General features: G+C 42.1%; 2 protein-coding genes across 2 annotated transcripts; one reads left to right on the plus strand and one right to left on the minus strand.

Annotated features, from left to right (window-relative positions):
- Positions 1 to 10,136: 10,136 nt before the first annotated feature.
- On the plus strand, positions 10,137 to 11,606 carry HRG_09277 (phosphorylase superfamily domain-containing protein; the record flags this gene model as incomplete). Its single annotated transcript, XM_044867748.1, has 3 exons — positions 10,137 to 10,337; positions 10,434 to 11,396; positions 11,466 to 11,606. 3 exons carry the CDS (start codon positions 10,137 to 10,139, stop codon positions 11,604 to 11,606), a joined length of 1,305 nt encoding a protein of 434 aa, XP_044717008.1.
- A 4,826-nt stretch (positions 11,607 to 16,432) lies between these two features.
- Positions 16,433 to 17,652, minus strand: HRG_09278 (aristolochene synthase prx2; the record flags this gene model as incomplete). Its single annotated transcript, XM_044867749.1, has 4 exons — positions 16,433 to 16,850; positions 16,925 to 17,111; positions 17,177 to 17,263; positions 17,328 to 17,652. 4 exons carry the CDS (start codon positions 17,650 to 17,652, stop codon positions 16,433 to 16,435), a joined length of 1,017 nt encoding a protein of 338 aa, XP_044717009.1.
- Between the last annotated feature and the right edge of the window lie 2,088 nt (positions 17,653 to 19,740).

A 19,740-nucleotide genomic window follows, 5' to 3' on the forward strand; every position in this document is an offset into this window, starting at 1 on the left:
CGACTAAGTTCGTAGCCCCTTAAGGGAGTATATATATACGTAAGAGGCTAATAGGTATCGCGAATATCGTTAAGTTACGGCTTCTAATATTAAGAGGGATCTAATTATAGCCTAAAAAAAGGTCTAGGAGGGAAAGGATCTTATATATCGAGAAGTAGTCGCTAAACTCGTCTATATTCGGCGGTAGGTTCGTATCTCTTATTATAACGGCATTTATACGCATAGCGGAATTAATTAGGCGTAGTCCTCTATCTTTCTTTACTACTAGGAAAAAGGGGTTCCTATAGGGCCCGTGCCCTTCTTTAAGGACTCCTATTTTTAGTTTAATTTTAAGGATGTCGATAACTTTCTACTCTATCGCTTTTAGGATCGGGATTAAGGCTACTTACTATGCCTTATATTCTATTATCTTAATAACCTATAGTAGGGCTATAGCTAGGTTAACTCTGCCTCTTTCTATAAAGTCCTAGGATAACGCTGCTTCCCTATTAAATAGAATACTATCGAAGATCCGGATTTCTACCTCTATAAGAAAGCCCTTAAATTATTCGTAGATTGCTTTAAGTCTTTCTTACGTTAGCCGCTTTCCTTTCTATATACTTAAGAATTTTCCTATTAAGTGTTCTAGGTAGGGTCTAGGCTATATCTTATCTTTAATAGTATTCTATTTAGTCTTCTTTTAGTTAGGGTCCCCTTCCGGCGTTAAGCCGTCTAATAGAGCATCGTTAATAGGGTTAATCTTATCTACTTTTCTTTTAAAGAGAGTATTAACTCTTAGATTATATAATCTAATAGGTCGTTTCCTCCTTATCTTAACTTTAACTTTCTAGATCTTTTAGAACTTCTTTCTAGCTTTAATAATGTTTTTCTTAAATTCTCCTATAGCCTCTATAACTATAACTTTAATAATCTCTTCTACTATCTTAGATCCGATAGCTAGAATCGCCTTATCTCCTTCGTCTATAATTAATTACTATTATACTAGTGCTATTAAGGGCTCGTTTACGCTAGCGTAGGCTAGGTTAGGGACTTAGTTAGCACCCCCTCTATAACTAAAGATCTTACCTCCCGGTAAGAGAATCTCGGCCGTCTAGGTATTCGTAAGGGTTTCTCTCCGTAATTATTAGGTAGCTCCTAGGTTATCTTCTCTAACTTCTATTACCGAAGCCTAAAAAAAATTTCTTAGGAGCTAGGTAGCTATTTCCTATATAGCCTCCTTAAGCTTTAGTCTTTCGCATACGTTTTTATTAACTATTAAGGTCGTAGCCTAAAAGGATTTTACTATATTAACCTCGTCCGGAAGCTCCTATCTAATAGCTCCTACCGCTAGCGTAACTACCCGGATAGTGCCGATCTAATATTTAACCTATATATCCCCGTTCCTTAGGGAATAATTAAATAATATATACGCGGCTCTAATAAATAGTATACCTAGGATAAAGGGGACTAAGACTCCGTCTAGCGTAATATAAAGATAGATTAGTATCTAGGCCGTTCCTAGATAGAGATTAGTCTCTACCTCCCTAACTATATCTATAGGGGACCCGGTATACGCCGTTGTTAATGCTCTTATTAGTAGGATTTTAAGCCTATATACGTTTACGTATCTTTTAGTAATAAGGTTTCTTTCGGACCCGGTATCGATTAGGGCGCTTAGAACTTTAGCTTTCTAGCTACTAAGCCGTACTTAAATATAGGGTAGGTCTTATATATACTTAAGCGAGCGGAAAGGCATAAGGACTATGTTTATACGTATTATAGGAATCGCTATAAGGTCCTCTAGAGTTATCTCTTAGTATCTTATCGAGAGTGCTACTTCCTATATAATAAATTCGCCTTTCTCCGGTCTTATTGCCTCTAGAGTTTATTAATTAGATAGTCCTTAGGCTAGTTACGTTGCGCTAATTATATTAGTTATAAACCTAACTTTCTTTAGTGCTTATTAAACTTCGAGGCACTTATAATCCGATTCTTTATAAGTAAGGTAAGTAAGCTTAATTAGTTCGACCTAGCATTCTTCGTCCTATTCTTCGACTTATACTAAAGCTACCGCGAGTTTTCCTTATAGATATTCGAGGAGGAGTAAACTACTCTCTATATTATTTTCGGCTGCTTTTATAACTATTATCGTAGCTCTATAGGGTCTTATATTACTCTCTGCTTTCTCTAGGGTCTAGAATTTAGTGTTTTCTATACCTTAGGCTATATCTATATATCTCGTGCTAAGTCTCTCGCTTAGTTAGGGAATAAAGTCGATTAGGTAATTTAGAGGGATCGGGATTCTTTTATATATAATTTCTCTAACGATTTTATCCGTAAGTCTATCGAACTTCTTATCTAGATCTACTCTATATCTATAGTATATAGGGATAATCTTTAGGCTAGTTTTTACTATTCTCGTTATCTCGATTTCCTTTACGTCCTCTTTAACTCTTTATCTTTTCCCTTTATAGGTATTAATCCCTATCGTAGTCGCATAGATTATTTAATTATATATATCGCTTTATTATATATTATCCGTAATTATAATAACCGATATCCTTCTTACTTCTTTTCTTATATCGCTTGCTTTTAGATTCCTTAGCTTTTACTTATACGGGCTTTTATATTTCTAGAACTAGTCTAGGAAACCGGATTCTCTTTTACTAGTAGCTTAATTTAGGTAAGATAGTATAACTATAGCTTTAACCTATTTTATAAGTAGTAATATAAAGGAGTCTAGCTATATATCTACCTAGTATATAATAAGCCTTCGAATATATATACCTATTTAAGAAAACCTATTAGTAAGCACCGGGGGAATTACGCTTCCGTTATCTTTTCTTCTAAGGTAAAGAGTCCCGTTTACTGCTTTATATATTATAAATCCGATCTCGTAGTCCTAAGAGTATACCTCGTACTTATCGGGGTAGTGTCCTTCTTTACCGTAATAGAAGTATCTCCTAGGCCGGTTAAAAGCATTAACCTAAAGCTACGTATATTAATTAGATAGGTAGTAAAATCCGATAGTATTTACGCTACCTCCTTATCTACGACTTAAAGAGTAGCCTCTGCTACTAATGCGTCTCTATTCCCTATTAAGCTAGTTAAATATCTGCTCTTACTAGCGAGTAAGGTTAATCTTTATATCTTTAAAGGCTTTTATTAGGTCTAAGATCTCCTTTATAGGCTGTCTAGGTTTCTTATCTATTTTCTTTAGCTCTTTAGGAAGTTTTTCTTTATCCTCGTTAGATTCGGCTTCCTCTATTACTTCGTTAATTTCCCCGAAGAGCTAGTCTTTCTTTAGGTTCTTAAGCTTCGAATTATAGACTTTAGATACTATATCTCGTCGCTTAACGTCCTAGCGAGGTGCTAAATAATTATTGATTATATAGATAAGGCTTTTATATAGGAGTTTCGAGATAACTTTAGATATCTTCCCGTTTCTCTCTATAACGTTAATAATAAGCTCCTTTAGTATTATATAGTAGATAAAGTATAACTAGACTATAGATTCTTCTTAGCCGTCGGGTTATGCCTTACGCTATAAGTATAAGTAGAGACTAAGCTATTCCGTAACTTCCGTAATAGTCTTAGGCTTTTTAGTATTATAATAGTCTAAGAGGTCGTTAGTAGTTTCTAGTTATTTAATATTATATACGTAGTAGTATTAGAAGAGTCTCTTCTTCGCTTCTTCCTAGGTAAGTCCGTCCGTAAGAATTTTAATAGTAGGGGCTTATATAGAGGAGATATAGACTTCGAGCTAGTCTATTTTATCCTCGTTATAGATACGGTTAACGCGTATCTCCCGTTCGAACTTCTTAAGGAATTTAGTTATGTTTTTACTATTAAATTTTCCGATAGGTAGGAGTTATAGTTAGCGGAGTCTTCCTATGAGGTTATCTTAGCTTCTAGCAAGTATATCCTTAAGTTTATTAGTAATCTTATTAATATCTACCTTAATTTTCTTTATATCGCTAGTAGTAGGATTAGATAATCCTTCTTAACGGCTAGTGTTTCTAGATATAGTATGCCTATAGATTACGAGGTTGCGAAATTTAGAGTTAGAGTTTTCGGAGTTAGAGGATATCTTATTATAACTATCTTATTACTTGCTTTCTTATCTATTAGCGGGAGGTAGACGTTCTCTATAAGCTACCGCGTAGAGGAGAGCTAAGGTTAAGGTTATTAGGGTGTCCCTCGTTAGTACCTATATTAGTATTGTTAGTGCGTATATAAGTAAGAGGTCTCGGTAGGGTTCTAGAACGGTCTAGATTATACTATCGTTATTATTTATGTCTTTTAAAGCATTATATAAGGATCGTGGTTTCTTAACCGAGTCGCTAGTATTAGGGGTCATAGGGCTAATAATAGGAGCTCGGGGTTTTTTAGTATTAGCTTATTGCTTTTCTTTTGCTACTAGCGAAGGCATTATCTAATTATTTATTTCCCGGTAAGTCTATCGCCTTATTAGGTCCCTAACTCTGGCTATTAAGGTAGTTACTACTTTAATTATTAAATCCCTAGATTTTATTTTTTCTAAATAGTACCGTCGTCCTCTAGGTATTCTCGGCTTCGTAAAGCTACTCGTCGCCGTGTAAATAGAATAGAATAACGAGTTCACGCCCTAGAGACTAGTTTTAACGGGGACGAGGGCATATACCTAAAGCACGCGCAGCACGTAGTAAAGGATTAGCAGAGCAATTAACTACGTAATTATCTAATTACTTAGTCTATATATAGCTCTATAGGCTTTAGGTTATAAATACGAGTCTTAGAGATTTCTTTACTCTATGCCTCTTTATTTCTACTAGAGTCGCGCAACTAGCGGCATCTACTTTAAAGGGGAAAAATAAAAATTTAAATTAACTATAATTAAGGATAATACCTAATTAGATAATCGAGGTCTTTATAACGCCTTTAAGTATACTTAGAAGAAAGTTAGAGGGGGGGGGGGTGCTAGGGGTCTTATCCCTCTAACGGGCTGATATCTATAGGGGTATAATCTTGCCCGTTAAATTACTATTATACTTTAGTAGCCTCTTTATTTAGTTCCTAGCTAGCTTCTTAAAAGATAGTTAAGTAACCGTTACTAATAGGCTTTATTAGTAGAGATATATCTTATAGCTACTAGCTAGAAAGAGCTTTTATTAAGAAGTATTAGTTAGCTTCCTTAAGGATTTCTTCCTACTTAGCTAGCTACGAAGAAGCTAGTAAGTTCCTAGTAAAATAGGCTCCTAGGTATACTATATAGATCTTCTTAATACGGTTAGTTATTATTAAGGTATATAAGTAAAAGCGGAATTTTAGGAAATTAAGGGATCACGTAAGACTACGTAATAGAGGGGAAGAAGGAGTATAAGGTAGGATTTTCAATGGAATTTATTGGTAGTGTATTAGTGTGTAGAAGAGGTGTTAAAGTTAATGATTCTTAATCTATCTACCAGCGGACATGCTGTCTTATATAGATAATTGTAGCTGAACGGAAGAACCTTTCGGGACCAGATTTAGGCTGCCGTATAGCCCTGAGACTAGAGAATTCCGTGATACCTCGAGTGAGTCTAGAAGTGTCTTAGTTCCACTAATATTCGTGTTTAAAGGAGGTTGGTCGTGCCGGTGTTCTTAAGAGGTCTTAGCTAGCATTCTAAGCTAGCTCTATTCCTTCGATTCCCGATTGTACGATAACCGGCAACCCGTTTAATGCATAATAACATATAAAATAACGAGCGATTCTTGCTCTATAGGATGAGATTTTGTCTATAATTAATATACTACTTATTAGCTTATATAATCGGGAGAGTATATTATAGCTGCTTTATTTATAATAGGAACACCGTTCCTTATAGTTATATAGCCCCTTAAGGGAGCTATCGAGGTCTTAAGCTTTAAAAGCTACTACCTAGGGGTCTCTTCCTCTTAAAAAGAGATTAGCTTTATAGTACTAACGGATTCCGTTATTGCTATATATATAGTAGTTAGTAGCTTCGTCTTATAAAGGTATTCCTTATAGTAACTCTTATAGTTACCTAAGGTAGTAGAAAACGCTCTCTACTATATATAGAAAACGCTCTCTACTATAGCTTAGAGAAGAGGGAAGCTCCCTCTATAAATTCCTTTGCCCTAGGATAAAAAAGGGGCTTAAGAGGGTCCTACTTATTAGAGAAAACTAAATTATAAATAGTTCTATCTATATAAGCCTATAGCTCCTTTACCTACTTATCCTAATCTTAGGGCTCTATAAGAATCGTCCTATAAACTATAGGGATAGTAGAGGAGTCGTTTTTCGATATCGTTATAGAGGAAGGGGTAGAAAAGTCAGTTAAAAATCAGCTTTTCTAGTAAGAGGGGTAAAAGGATATAAGAAAGGTGCCTTTTATAGTAGCCGGAAGGTATAAGAATACTATTCCTCTTAGACTTATAACTCTTATAAAGAGAGATATAAGAAGTATATATAAAATATATAAAGGTAAAAGTAAAAGTAAGGGGATAGATAGGTAAGGCAGAGATATTTAAATCTTATAAGGGTAGTAATTATAGTAAGGGAGTAATTATTATATTGCCTTAATTCTTTTTCTTTCCTTTATCTAACGCCCCTCTTTATACCTATCTAGTATCTTAATTAATAAAGAAAATCCTACTTAAAGAAGCTATTAATATCCTTTTAACTACTAAGCTTTTTACTAGTTTTTCCCCTCCTTTTTAGCCGTTGCCGGCATATCTATCTTAACTCTCGCTACCTTTATAAGAAGCTATCGCTACCTATACTTCCCCTTATACCCTTACCCTCTTTTCTATACCTCTTCCTTCTTTTATACTAAGTATTTTTAGCTTCCTTAGTCCCTTTTACTAAGGGATATCTCTAAGAACTATAAAATTAAGTTATACTTTATAATATTTATATATCTTTAAAAGATATCTTATTAATAAACTATAATTAGCGCGGTATTTAAGTAGTATACTATAATTAGGTTCTAATAATATAACTTAGTTATTTAAGTAGTATTAATTAATTTTCTAGTAGTTTAGTTTTATACTTAAGTAGGGTTTTAAAAGTACTTATCCTTTAAACTTAACTAAGAAGGTATTATATTATACCTTTATCTAAAGGTATATTATATAATCTAGGGAAATATATAATATTTAGAAAATATACTTATAGTACTTATAAGTAAGTAGTATTTATAGATTATCTTTAAATTCTCCTTATAGTTACTATTCTTATTATAAAGCTATAAAGGTATTAACTATAATAATACCTATAGTATAGTCTCCTTTATATAGTACTAGTTAATATTAAATTAATATAGTTTATTAGTTTTCTATAAGAATTTAAGGTATTTATTAAGTTTTTATTTTAAGTATTTCTTTAAATTCTTTAAAGTATAAAGCGTATTCTTTAATTATAGTATTTTCCCTTAATAGTAAGAGTAGTAGTATAAGTTTATTCTTACTTTCTCTTTCTTTAAGTATTTCTTATTTCTTAGAGCTTATATCGTCGATACTTTATTATTCCTCTTTAAGTTATTATCTAAGTTTTATAAGTCTAAGGGCTATATTTATATCTTCTTTATTATATTATCTATAAACTCCTTATTATTATTATTTATTTTTATTGTATATATCTTTTTAGAATCGTTTACTATTTTTCTTAATTTAGTCTTAAGAGACTCCTTTAAGATAAGGGTATTTTAGTTCTATAAACTTAACTTATTTCTATATTTTAATATCTATTTATTATATTATTATAAGGGTTTTCTTTAATAGCTTTAAGAACTATTTAGTACTATTCTTCTTACTTAAGTATACTATATATTTATTATTATAGTATATAGTTTAAGTAAGAAGTTTATACTTTAGTTCCTATCTATTAATAGCGTTTAAGTATTTCTTACCTTTTAAGGCTAGTACTTAGTATATTTTCTTCTTTTTATAAGGTTATCTATACTTTTTAAAATAATATCTAGGTTTCTTATAATTAAAATACTTTTTTTTACTTTTCTATATTATATTTAGGTCTATCCTACTTAGGTTAATTATATAGGTATAAGTAATAAGAGTTTCGCGCTTCTTTTTATAATTAGCGCGTTAGTTAAAGTTATTTTTATAAAAAGGGTTTTAGTTTCTTCTTCCTTATTTCTTTTCTTAGTATTATATATACTATTTATTATTAATTTATACTATTATAGTAATATAGTCTAAGAGGTTATTAAGTTAATTTTCCTTATAAAGCTCGTCCTTAACTTCTTTTTTAAGCTTATTATAAAATCGTAATATAAAAGGTTTATTATCTTAATTAAGTTTTAAAGTAACTTAATAGAACTTTATAGTATAATTTAATACTAAGATCTTTTATTAGAGTTCTTAAAGTTTTTATTTAGCTTCTTATTCCTTATTAATTATTCTAAATACCTTTATAATAGCTTCTTTAAATCCTTAAAAACTAATAAAGACTTTATCTATCTTATTATCTTATCGCGCTAGTTAGTTATTAAGAAAGTCCCTTATAATAAGTCTAAACTAAGTAAGTACTATTTTAGATAAATAATTTCTCATATAAAGTACCTTTTTAACTAAGTCTAAGAGTTTAATAAAGTAAAACTAATAGTAAGCTTTAAGTTAAATAAGAGAGTTTTAAAGTATACTATAAGTACTATTAAATAGTCTTAGCTATTTTAGTTTAATTACTTTTCTAAGGTCCTTAACTTATCTATTATCTCCTTTATTTTTAAGTAACTAAACCTTATATTAAAAGGTAATAATCTCGCGTATTATATCCTAAGGCGGTATAGTAGCTCTAGAGTTAGTTAATCTAGCTTACTATATAAGTATATTAATAGTTATAATATTACTTAAAGTAACGCGGTATTATATTATATAAGAGCTTTTAATATATAGTAATTAGTATTATTCTTAAGGGATAAACCTATCGAGGGGTTTATATTAATAGATATAATAAAGCATAGTTTAAGTAATAATAAGTATATTATATTAGTAATAAGTCGGAGGTTATAGACTATAGACTATAACTAGGTAATTAAAATTAAAGATAGAATTATAATAAAGATCTATATATTAAAAGCTAGAGAGCTATTTATTTAAAGGAGTAAAAGTAGGTAGCTATATATACCTATTAAAACTATCCTTAGATTATAGGCCTAGCTATAATCCCTAATATTAGATTATATAGAGCGTAGTAATCTTATTAATCTTAGATTACTTAGATCTTTATAATCCCTTTAATCCTATATCTATTAGATAGTCGTGCTAACTATTTATCTATTAGACTATATTACGTGCTTAACGCGGTCGACCGTTAGCGGCTTAGTAGCCGCGGTCGTAATACTAAGCTTAAAGAGGCTAGTCTTTAATATAGGCTAAGTATTATCTTTTATCTTAATATCCTTTAAGTCCTAGTCTTAGGTCTTAGGCCTTTCTTCTAAGGTTATTAAAAGGCGTTAGCCTTTTAAGGCTTCTTTTAAATAAGCCCTAGCCTCTAAGGTACTTATTTCGGCCCTTAGGTTAAGGGGTTAAAAGGGCCCTCTTTAAGCCTAGGCTAGGGTCCTAAGTTAGGTCCGGGCTAGGTCTTATTAGCGGGGGGCATATACCCTTAGTTAGCGAGGGCGGGGAAGAGTTTTCTACTTATATAAGGGAAAACCTCGCCTAATTCGTAAACTTCGGTAGTATATTACGCACCCGCTAGTAGCTACGCGAGGCTATACTTAGGGGGGCGTAATACGCTATTTACTAGGGTTTTAGGCGTATACTTCTTTCGTGTTTTAAGCTTAGTTTTGAAAAGTTAGCTAAGAAGATATAATAATATTATATATTTTTTACTATTAAATAGTTAATTTAACGCGTTTAGCCTAGCTATAACTACTAGATAATAATATACATAGCTTATTTATAGTAAGGGATATATAGCTATAGACGAAGGAGCTCGAATACTTTAGTTACGCCGAAAAAACGCTACTAATCGGGGTGTAGATACTCCTTTATCCGAAATGCATGTCTGCCTTAATTCTTTTAGGGCGTTGTGAATCAGGGCTTAAGTTTAACCCCCTTTTTCCCCGCACGAAGGAGAAGTCTATCGATCTTCTCGACGGTCGTGTCTTATATTTAAGGCAGATACTCGTGATAATACGTTATTGCAGTCCGATATGAGCCAGGGACCGAAGGAATTCGAAGTGGCTATTATCTGCGCCCTCCCCTTTGAGGCCGACGCGAACCTGCGTCTCTTCGACGAGTGCTGGGACGATAAGGAACAGAGTCCGGGGATTATATGCGACAGCAATTGTTACTCGTACGGCCGTGTCGGGAGGCATAATGCCGTTCTCGTTCTCCTTCCGGGCGTAGGAAAGGTTCACGCCGCTGCGGCGCTGGCCTCTCCCCATAGTAGCTACGCCGCCTTGTAACTGGCACTTCTCGTTGGCATCTGCGGCGGCGTTCCTTTGCAGGGTGACGAAATCCTTCAAGGCGACGTTGTCATCGCGAACTCAGTCGTGCAGTATGACTTTGGCCGGCAATGGCCCGACAAATTTCTGCCGAAGACTTCGGTCCAGGATAGCCTCGGGCGGCTAAGCAAAGGGCTTCGGTCTCTTCCTAGGGGCTTTGAGACGGACCACGGTCGCGAGCGCCTAGAGCGGCGCACCGCATTCTTCCTAGAGAGGTTGCAGGAGAAGAAGTTGCCACGACGAAGCAAGCACAACTATAGACACCCTGGCACGCTGCACGATAGGCTATTTGAGGCTTCCTACCGTCATCGACATCGCGGCTCCTTGTCCTGCTGCAGCGAGACCAACACTTGCAACGCCGCCCTCCCGGCCTCGTGCGAAGAGATTGGGTGTGACGACTCGTACCTAGTTCCGAGGGCAGAGCTCAACTTGAAGTGCAATCTAGAGAGCGAGGATGCCGCCGAGGCCCAGAAGCCGTCTATTCACATCGGCCCTGTGGCCTCGGGCGACGCCGTCATGAAGTCGGGCCAAGACCGCGACCGTATCGCACGCGTCACGGGAGCTCTGGCTTTCGAGATGGAGGGTGCCGGCGTCTGGGATGAGCTGCCCTGCATCATCGTCAAGGGCGTATGTGACTACGCCGATAGCCACAAAGACAAGAAATGGCAGGGCTTCGCCTCGGCTACTGCCGCCGCCGCCATGAAGGCCCTGCTTGAAGCATTGCCCGGAAAAGATCAATATGCAAAGCCTTGGGGGCTTGTATTGCACAACCCGGGCCAAGCATCTACACCTCTCTCTGCTCTCCAAGGGGCGGTCCTCCCGAGCCACTTTGGTCTCACGTCCGAGCAAGCACGGGCGCTGCTCGGAAGCTGGATACCGGCTCAAGTTACCTTGGCCCCGGTCTTAGTTATTGATGCCAGGGGCGCACGTCTCCCCTTTCACCTAGAAACCATTAACTCCAAAGAGGTTAGCAGCGGTAGCTTACCTTATCTTTCCGCTATAGCTTAGATCTCAGCTGACATTTAAGCATCGCAGCTGTTTATCGCGATACTTAAGGCACGATTCCAGGATCTCGGAACAAGCAAGATAGAGAGCGGCGAGTGGGTTCTCGACGACCTCGCGACGGGGCAGACCCTGGACTTATTAAGGGACTGGCAATCCATTATTAAGGTCTGACACTATGCCTTTGACCGAGAGATCATTCTCGCTAAAGGCTCCAAGCCCAACCAAGTGCTCAGGATGAGCATGGTATTTCGAAAGAGGTCCCGGTCTGCTGAGCAGTGCCCGTCATGCGGGTTCGTCCAGGTTGGGGATATAGAGAAAGGGATAGAGTGGTACGTCGTCCAGCTCGTTCCTTGGCCAGTAGTGCAAGCTGAAAGTCAAAAAGTCCCGTTTGCCGCCTGAACTATAGACGCTTCAATGAGACCGAAGTCCGAGCCGTGCCGGCAAACCGAGCTCGACCGCCCGAAGAAGTTGTTCTGACGGGAGAAGCACCCACCATCGTTCGCTCGATATCTAGGATCATGCCAAAGCAGCCGGGCCCCGAGGACGACATTAGTCGATATAAGTGTGTTGACATCGTCGATGTTAACCTGATTGTTCGAATATTCCATGGAGACAAGAGTTTGCACCCCACCGACGTAAGCCAATTAAACCTAAGTATCGATCGTGACCCGAAACAAATTCCCATGGATATTGCCCGGCACGATGGATTGTTTACGGACGAAGCTCTTGTTATAAAGGCGGCACAGGCAATTACGTGCGTCTGTGGCATTGCGCCGGCGGATAAACCTACGACTGCTCGGTTTACTACGACTACAAGGGAGGGATATACATGTGACTAAGTGCGTCAGACGCGCGATAGTCTACAAGCTACTGCTATAGCGCCTATTGCTTTAGAGCTTCCGACCGGATCTCAGGCATTACCGACTATCGATGCCAATAGGTACATGTCTCCCGTCCGCCAAGATAAGAGCGCGGCTCGCGTCCTACGGCGTCTTGAATGCTGGACATGCGTAAGTGTTCAATATCTATTAGAGTAAGCTATTTACTAATACATAGTTTAACTTAGCATAACTGCGGCGGGGGTACGTTTCTTTGTCATTCTACACGCTTTTGCTTATATTGTGGTCATGAAAAGTGCAAGCACTGTCCGGTTATATTACACCTTGACTATGAGTAAAACTAGGCACATCGACCTATCCTATAGGCCGCCCTCATTACTGCTCCCTTAGGATGGGTAGAAGCATTCCATGGTAAACTCGTCGTTAGAACCGCTGCTGCTCTTTAACGCGCAGGAGCAGGCACCCTTCTCGACTTGTGGAATTTAATCCATAGCGTATATAGCGGCCCTGTCTGCCGCTTCCCTTTCTTCTACGCTTGCCGTAGCGAAGATAGACTCACAAGGAAGGCGACGAGGGTCACCAAGGTCAGTCTGCTGGTAGCCTTAAGACGGGATCGCAAGGAAAGGCGAGGGTCACTCGGGTCGGGGCCTTGTGCGGAGCTTCTGTGCAGGCTCGTGCGGGCACGGGTGCAAGGGCGGCTTAATTGGACCGCGCAATTAAACGTCAGCTTTAAGGCAGCGATAAAAGCTGGTTCTGCATACGGAGATACGGAAGGAGGTTAAATAAAGGGTAGTTCATTCTTCACGGAGTACGCAGAGGATAGGATAGCAACTATGACTCGGACCTCCTCGGGCTCTTCTTGCCTTTCCCTTGGCTGCTGATAGACAACAAGAAGGCACCTGTTCGTCCAAGAAATTCCAAGCGAGCCCCTACACAAGCAATTTATTTCTCAGCCATTTGTTTACAAAGGAATAGTACTCATCGACTTATGGACAATGAAGCTGGCCTCGAAACAGCACCAGTTATCATCGGCCGACTCGTCCTCTTGATTGCAGGGCTGGTCAGCCAGTGTTGCCTGGGAATTGAGCTTGTCGTCATCCACAGACGTGCCAGAGATCAGAGAAGCCGCTTCTTGATTCTCGAGCAAAAAGTCCTCGTCCGACACCGGGGGTATTTCGACTCCCTCGAACGAGCTCGGCGAGTCTACCACGAAAACCTTCAGGCGCTCGACGGTCGGCTTTGCAACCGTGCTCACCTTGCGCGAGATGGGTGAGGACAGCCGCATATGAATGGCAAGCTCACCTTTATATCCCGTGGAAAAGACTGGCAATTCCGGGCGGCCATCGCCGAAGGAAGGGACTCCCAGGGCGATACCGGCTGCGGGATACACCTGTGCAACCCCAAAAGCGCTGTCGAAACAGAGGATTCTAACAAACATGGAACGAGGCAGTCTGCTGATTAAGTGAAGAACAACATAGTCTCCTGAGAGAAGATGTAGATGGCCTTTGGGCCCAAATGTTGGGACTCTGGGGGTTCTGTCTTGGCGATGCCCGTAGCCTCCCACCACGGACAATTTGACGTGTCTCGACACGGCGGAGGACCTGGGATTCAGGTGAAGCAGGGAGCGATAGAAATCCACTTGCATCTGTGGGGACATGGGGTTCACGTCGGACACGCTGCGTATGGTCAACCGCGGTGGTTTTTTTGAAGTGGCCTGCAATTTCGTGTTGAGCGTGCCGCCGCGCAGAGGCAAACTGTCAGTGTCGACAATGAGGATGGCACTCAAAGACTCATTCGCAGTTGACGGTGGATAAACCATCATCTCTGTCAAGGGTCGGCAATGACTGAATAGCGCGTGGGCCGACGACACCTCCAAGACCCCGAACACCTGTCCGTCCTGCGAAAACTCTGACGCCCTCCGCAGACCGTTTCCCTGGACAAGGACGAGACGGTCTCCTTTCCTGAGGCCGTGGGCAGCTCCGCCCTGTATTTGTATCTCGACTCGGCCCTGCTCCTTGATAACCATGGCTGGAAAGTTAGGCGGCAATGGCAGCAGGCGACGGCCTCCTCCGAGGAATATGCTATCCATCTCGCTGACAAGGACCAGGCCGAACTCCCAATTCGTGCAGTGCCGAAACCAAGGCTTCACTCCTGTCACCAATTGTCGTATAAAACTCCGGTAAGTCCTGTTTAGGCTCGATCCCCTGAGCAGTTTAAGAAGTCGGTAGGTGAGGAAGCCGTAATCATGTTGTGTTGGCGGCTCACGATACTCAACCGAACCCGATATTGCATCGTAGCCTCCCATGAGCAAAAGAGCGTAGGGAGCATCAGGTGGAGGATTCTGAAGCCATGTGTGCTTCCCAAATTCGGGCCAGGGTCCGTAAGACACCAATAAGGTGTCCTCGTGCGATATGTTGGGCAGGCAGTGAGGCACAAGCTCCGGTAGAAAAGTGCTGCGACCGTCGACGACTAGCATTACTTCGCATCCCTTTGCTGTGAGTCTGTAGAGCAGAGCCGCCAGCTCCACATCATGCAAGCATCTTCCGTCGCGGAACTGGTTGACAGGGAGCAGCGCCAGGTCTTGATCATTCTGTGGCAGATTTCGAATATGCGGCGTCGCCGTTGTGACTCTCTGGATGTAGCCCGAAAATTGCAAGTAAAGCACGTCTCCAGGCTGACTCTTGCTCAGCGTTGATTCGACGCTTCCGACAATGTTCTCGTAGCTGGGCGACGCTTCCGAGGAGGCGTCGTCTGCTCCTGCAGTGACCTTGGTGTCAGAACGAGTCGAGGTGAGCATGGTAACATGTTCATTTCGAAAGCCCCAGTTCTGGACAAGGACGTCTCGAACAGCTCTCACATCGCGGACGCATCCGCTAAGCTGATCAAGGTCAACGGCACGGGGAATGTCATAGAAATCTACCCCGATAAGGATGGCCCTTTTTGTCATGGGAGCTTCAGGGGCAGTCGTCCGGATAAACAAATCTTGTAGTGGAATATTCTTGTTGGTGATGGACGATTGTGTCGAGCCAAGGGCAACTTGCTGTTGCACGTATAGAGTAGTCGAGGCGGGGTCAGCTGGCTTGGGCAGCAATCCCTCGCACCTGCAGCTGACCGAAAGAGAAAGATGAGGTTGGACACGCCGAGGTGGCCTCTGAGCGATGACCAATCTGAACAGTACATGTTCCGACAGGACCACAAAGTACCGGCGGAAGACCGACCTCCAACGTCTCACCAGCCCGCACACGCCATTCTCACCGTCAAAGGGGCATTTTCTCTCATCGGGTACGGAGCAGGCGCACGCAAGCGTGGCGCCTGGGCGGCAGCGGGTGAGGTAGATGGCGTTGTAGGATGCGGCGAGCCGGCGCCGAAGCAACAGTACTCTCGACAGACTGCTCCCTCTCCTCTTTCCGAGCTTGCCGTCTCCCTGGATTGCCGGGAAAGGTTTTTGGTCCAAGCCTTTTTAAGCCTCGTTGCTTGGAAGACTGTCGAAAATTACTATGTCCGCTTCTGTTGGTTGGCCGGAATTCAAGGACGAAAGCCGGCTCCTCTTTTCACGTCCAATTCAACGACCTCCCTGACTTAGCGAGCCGCTTCCGGGAAAATACTCCGTCTGGAAACCTTACCTCTCCTTAAAAGCGAAAGCTGGAAATATCCTATCAGGACGTCAACGTCATATTTGTTGGTGGCTTATCACGTAGGCGTGTTATTAAAGGCGGGCTTTGAAAGGATCTAACTTCTAGGTCATGTCGGATTTATCAGCTATGTCTATATAAGACGTAGCCCTCCACTCTTCTCGAAGAAACAGAGGGAGAAAAACAAAACACAAGATGCAATTTTTTTGTACCTCGCACTTCGCGGCATTTGGAGATCTATAGCTTGAGAAATGGCCAAACAGTAATGTATGCTTCGTGTCACGGTTATAAGTTATGGTGTTAAGGCGTTGCCTTACAGAGCGGGAAACGCGGGTCTTGCAGTCGAGTCGATTTATCGCGAATATAAGCTAAAAAGGGCTACTTGATTTATTAGCCTAGCTAACTATATTTGAAGAGATATATCTTTTTTCTTCCCTAGGTCAGTGGGACTTTTCTTGGTTATCAGCACCCCCAGTGCCTGGTTGGCTTTAAAACCTCCCAGTAGGTTTGATAAAATGCCCTTACTTTAATCCACAATCCAATACCTTGGCGTTGTCCGACTCCAGTATTCGTTTCCGCTCATCTGATACTCTAGTCCCTTGAGGTACAACACTTTAAGCTCGGATGCCATCCCGGCATCCATGCACAGCTCTGCGCATAACACCTCATGCTTCACTTCCCACTCGCGCACCATGGTCCACAGGCACGTTTTGGACGCCTCGGCGCCCAGTGACGTGCTGTCAGCCAGCACCTTGACAGCTGAGCACAGTACGGACCCGTCTTGGCTGCTCTTCTCCGACTGCCTCAGTTCCTTCTCCCAACTGAAGATGTCGTTCACGACCGAGATATGCTTGGCGCAGTTGCGCTCCACGAGTTTGACCTCCTCAATGTCGTCCACAGTGAGGTGCAGGCCCATTACGAAGCGCATCAGCGCCGAAAGAAGGCTGTACGAGGCATTATATATATAGATCACCAGCGGGGTTCAGGGTGGCGATGGGTAGGGAAGTTACTAGCTTACGCTTTACCAACATCCCTCTCGCGGTACTCGAGATACTGGCCCAGCTCACTGATTTCCTTGCGAGATCGGTCGGTCTGTGCCCTCATGAACACAAACGTCGGCTCAAGGACTTCGTTGGCGAGATCCTTATCATGTGTACGCATGCTCTCCCACAGGTCGTAAAACATATACTCAGCAGGCACGGCCCCTATTATCGGTTTCATCGCTCAATCTTCTCGATATCACATGAACAGCGGCTAGGGACACACTTACGGTTTGGCAATACGTCGCCGCGAGCGATGAGGATCAGCGTGGCATTATACTTCTCGCCTTCGTCAAAGGACATGTCCTCTAGCAAATCTTCGTTGCAACGCACAAAGTCAGACAGGAACCGGGCTGTATCAACCGCGGAAATAACACGTACCATCAAGCAAGAACAGAATTGCTAGCAACCGACACGCGAAATGGATGCGGTCATCCCTGGCGAGCGGGTAGTACAAGCAAGTCAACTGTGAGTACCCGGCCGCGACGAACTTGTGCCGCGCCTTGTCGTTTGGGAACGGCCAATTTTGCAAGAACCAGTCGTCGGTCTCCTGCGAGACGAGCCCGACCAGGTGGTGACAGGCATGGACCCAGGTTGACGGTGGGGGGCTTTGTACGGCGTACCGCTTGACGGAGAGCGAGGCGTAGATGGGTACATCGGTCGGCAGGTGTGCCCTGGCGCGCTCCTCGATGGCGTGTTCAGTCATGTTGACTGAGTGTAGTGCGGTAAGTTTTATTCCCTGTCGTCGTGGAAGCTGTATCCTTCGTTTACGAGATAAGGAGACCTCAGGTAGGCGGTCTTGCCACCGACGTGGGTGCTGTCAATGGCACGGCCTCCGTTGGACACTGCTGACGCTTATGTCTAGCGAGTTGAAGGCAATGGCAACACTATCCGGAATTTTGAATGATATGGTGCCAGCAGGATAGGAGGACTTCACACTGAAGATCGAATTTTGAAGACTAAAGCAACCGTCCAGGATGCCACAGGATAGAGTGCACGCCTGATGTGCCCCCGTGTTAGCCAGCTCCACGACAAGATTACCGATGGTTAGGCAACGGCAATGCAAGATACTTCCAGAAAGAATAGGGGAATACTCACGGAGCGAATGAACCTCGCATTGCTGGGCGGGCCTACCCGTGCTCTATATAACCCGGCGTCAAGAAATGAAATAGACGACCTATCTCCGTACTGGAATGGTGAGACTAAACTTCCATTGCAAGATAGAGGTAGTGCAAGGGGACATGTAGGATTCCGGTCAAGCATCAGAGACGGTGGGTATCAGTGTCAGAGCAGAGAAAGGACTTGTAATACGCGTTAACAACAGCTCCACTGGTGGTGCCACTATTTTGCTTGGTGTAGCGGTATTTTACCGGCTTGACAGCGGGACAATTTCCTATACTATCATAGCCCAAATGGACAGCACAGCGGGAAGGCATACTTATGCCTTGAGGAACGAAAAGACTATGCCCCAGAAACACCGGCTTTCGATTGGCACGAGCAGGGATGTGATGCCGAAAATCAATCAGGGATAGATAGTTGGTTTGCAAAATTCACTCTGATTTTACGACTGCTTTCCGCTCTTTCACCACTTTTGTGCGCCTCGCTCGGGGCGGCACCTGTCACCTCACCCCATCAAACGCAGACTCTTCAACCTTGGGAATGGTCGTCTAGCCACTATAGAGTTCCCTGAAAAGCCCTGCTACTCAATTTCCCTAGTTTGCCCTGCGCTAGTATCATCTCGTTGGGAATGCGTTTGCCCACTAGGTCTGTTCCGGCACCTCGGAGATGAGCATGATACCGCGACATCTGCATATACAGGCTATATGAGTCGCATTGCGTGAGAACTGCGTATCAGACGACATTTGTCGACCTCGTCCCTCATAGCTCTACAGAGGTCGTGCTTTATTGCATGGGAGCTAATTTTGCTTTCTATTTGTTACTTGGGGGGCCCAAAAGGGGGCCCAAAAGCCGGCTTACATTCCCTCGTATCGCATATCAAACCAGCCTACGTAGAATGATTACTCATGCAGAGGCGATATTGGTATTCGCAATGCTGTTGCCTCCAAGATAACAGCTACTGCGTCAACCTTTCGATTGGGCTTAGCCTGAGAGGGTGGGTTAGACAGCCTTCATTTGTATATAAAGCGCTGCACAATTTCGTGTGTCAGCCCACTCGCTTCTTGTTCTTTAGATGATTCTCACCAATTAACTAGTCACTAATGCTACTTGGATCGCTTGTCGAACTACCGTCATCGTCAATCGCTTCAGTTTTGGAGAGTATTTCGAGTGGCAGAAGTCGCCTAGCAGGGCGCCCACAACGCTATCTACAACACGCCACTTGCGCCGCCTGAACGGGACAAGGTTTTGGAACCACCTGAATTGATTTCAGGCGAAAAATGGCAGATGGCAGAAAGAGACGTCTCTCTTGGCAACTTTCCCTAATGAAGGCATCTACACGGCCCCTGCTGGTTCGATACATCAAGAACAGGGGTCGACATGCAACTACGAAAAGAGGAGTCTCAATTTCTCATCTACATCGAAATATGCGGCTAACTAATTAGTGTGGGGATACTCTTCTCGCGTCCGCCTTTTTTCCAGTTCGGCTGTCGTGGATCAGGCCCTCAAGGGCAACCTTTTTTATCTAGTAAGAAAGACGGCTGGCGACGGCGAACCGGAATCCAAAAAAGTGGGAGGGACACGAGTAGACCAACGGGTGAAACAATTCCTACCGTACGGAGTAGGCGATTCCTGTGTGGGCCTCCTACTCACTTCGCATCTGTGTCTCAGTGATGAC

This window comes from Hirsutella rhossiliensis, assembly GCF_020360975.1.
Source record: "Hirsutella rhossiliensis strain HR02 chromosome Unknown scaffold00012, whole genome shotgun sequence".
Lineage (NCBI taxonomy): Eukaryota > Fungi > Ascomycota > Sordariomycetes > Hypocreales > Ophiocordycipitaceae > Hirsutella > Hirsutella rhossiliensis.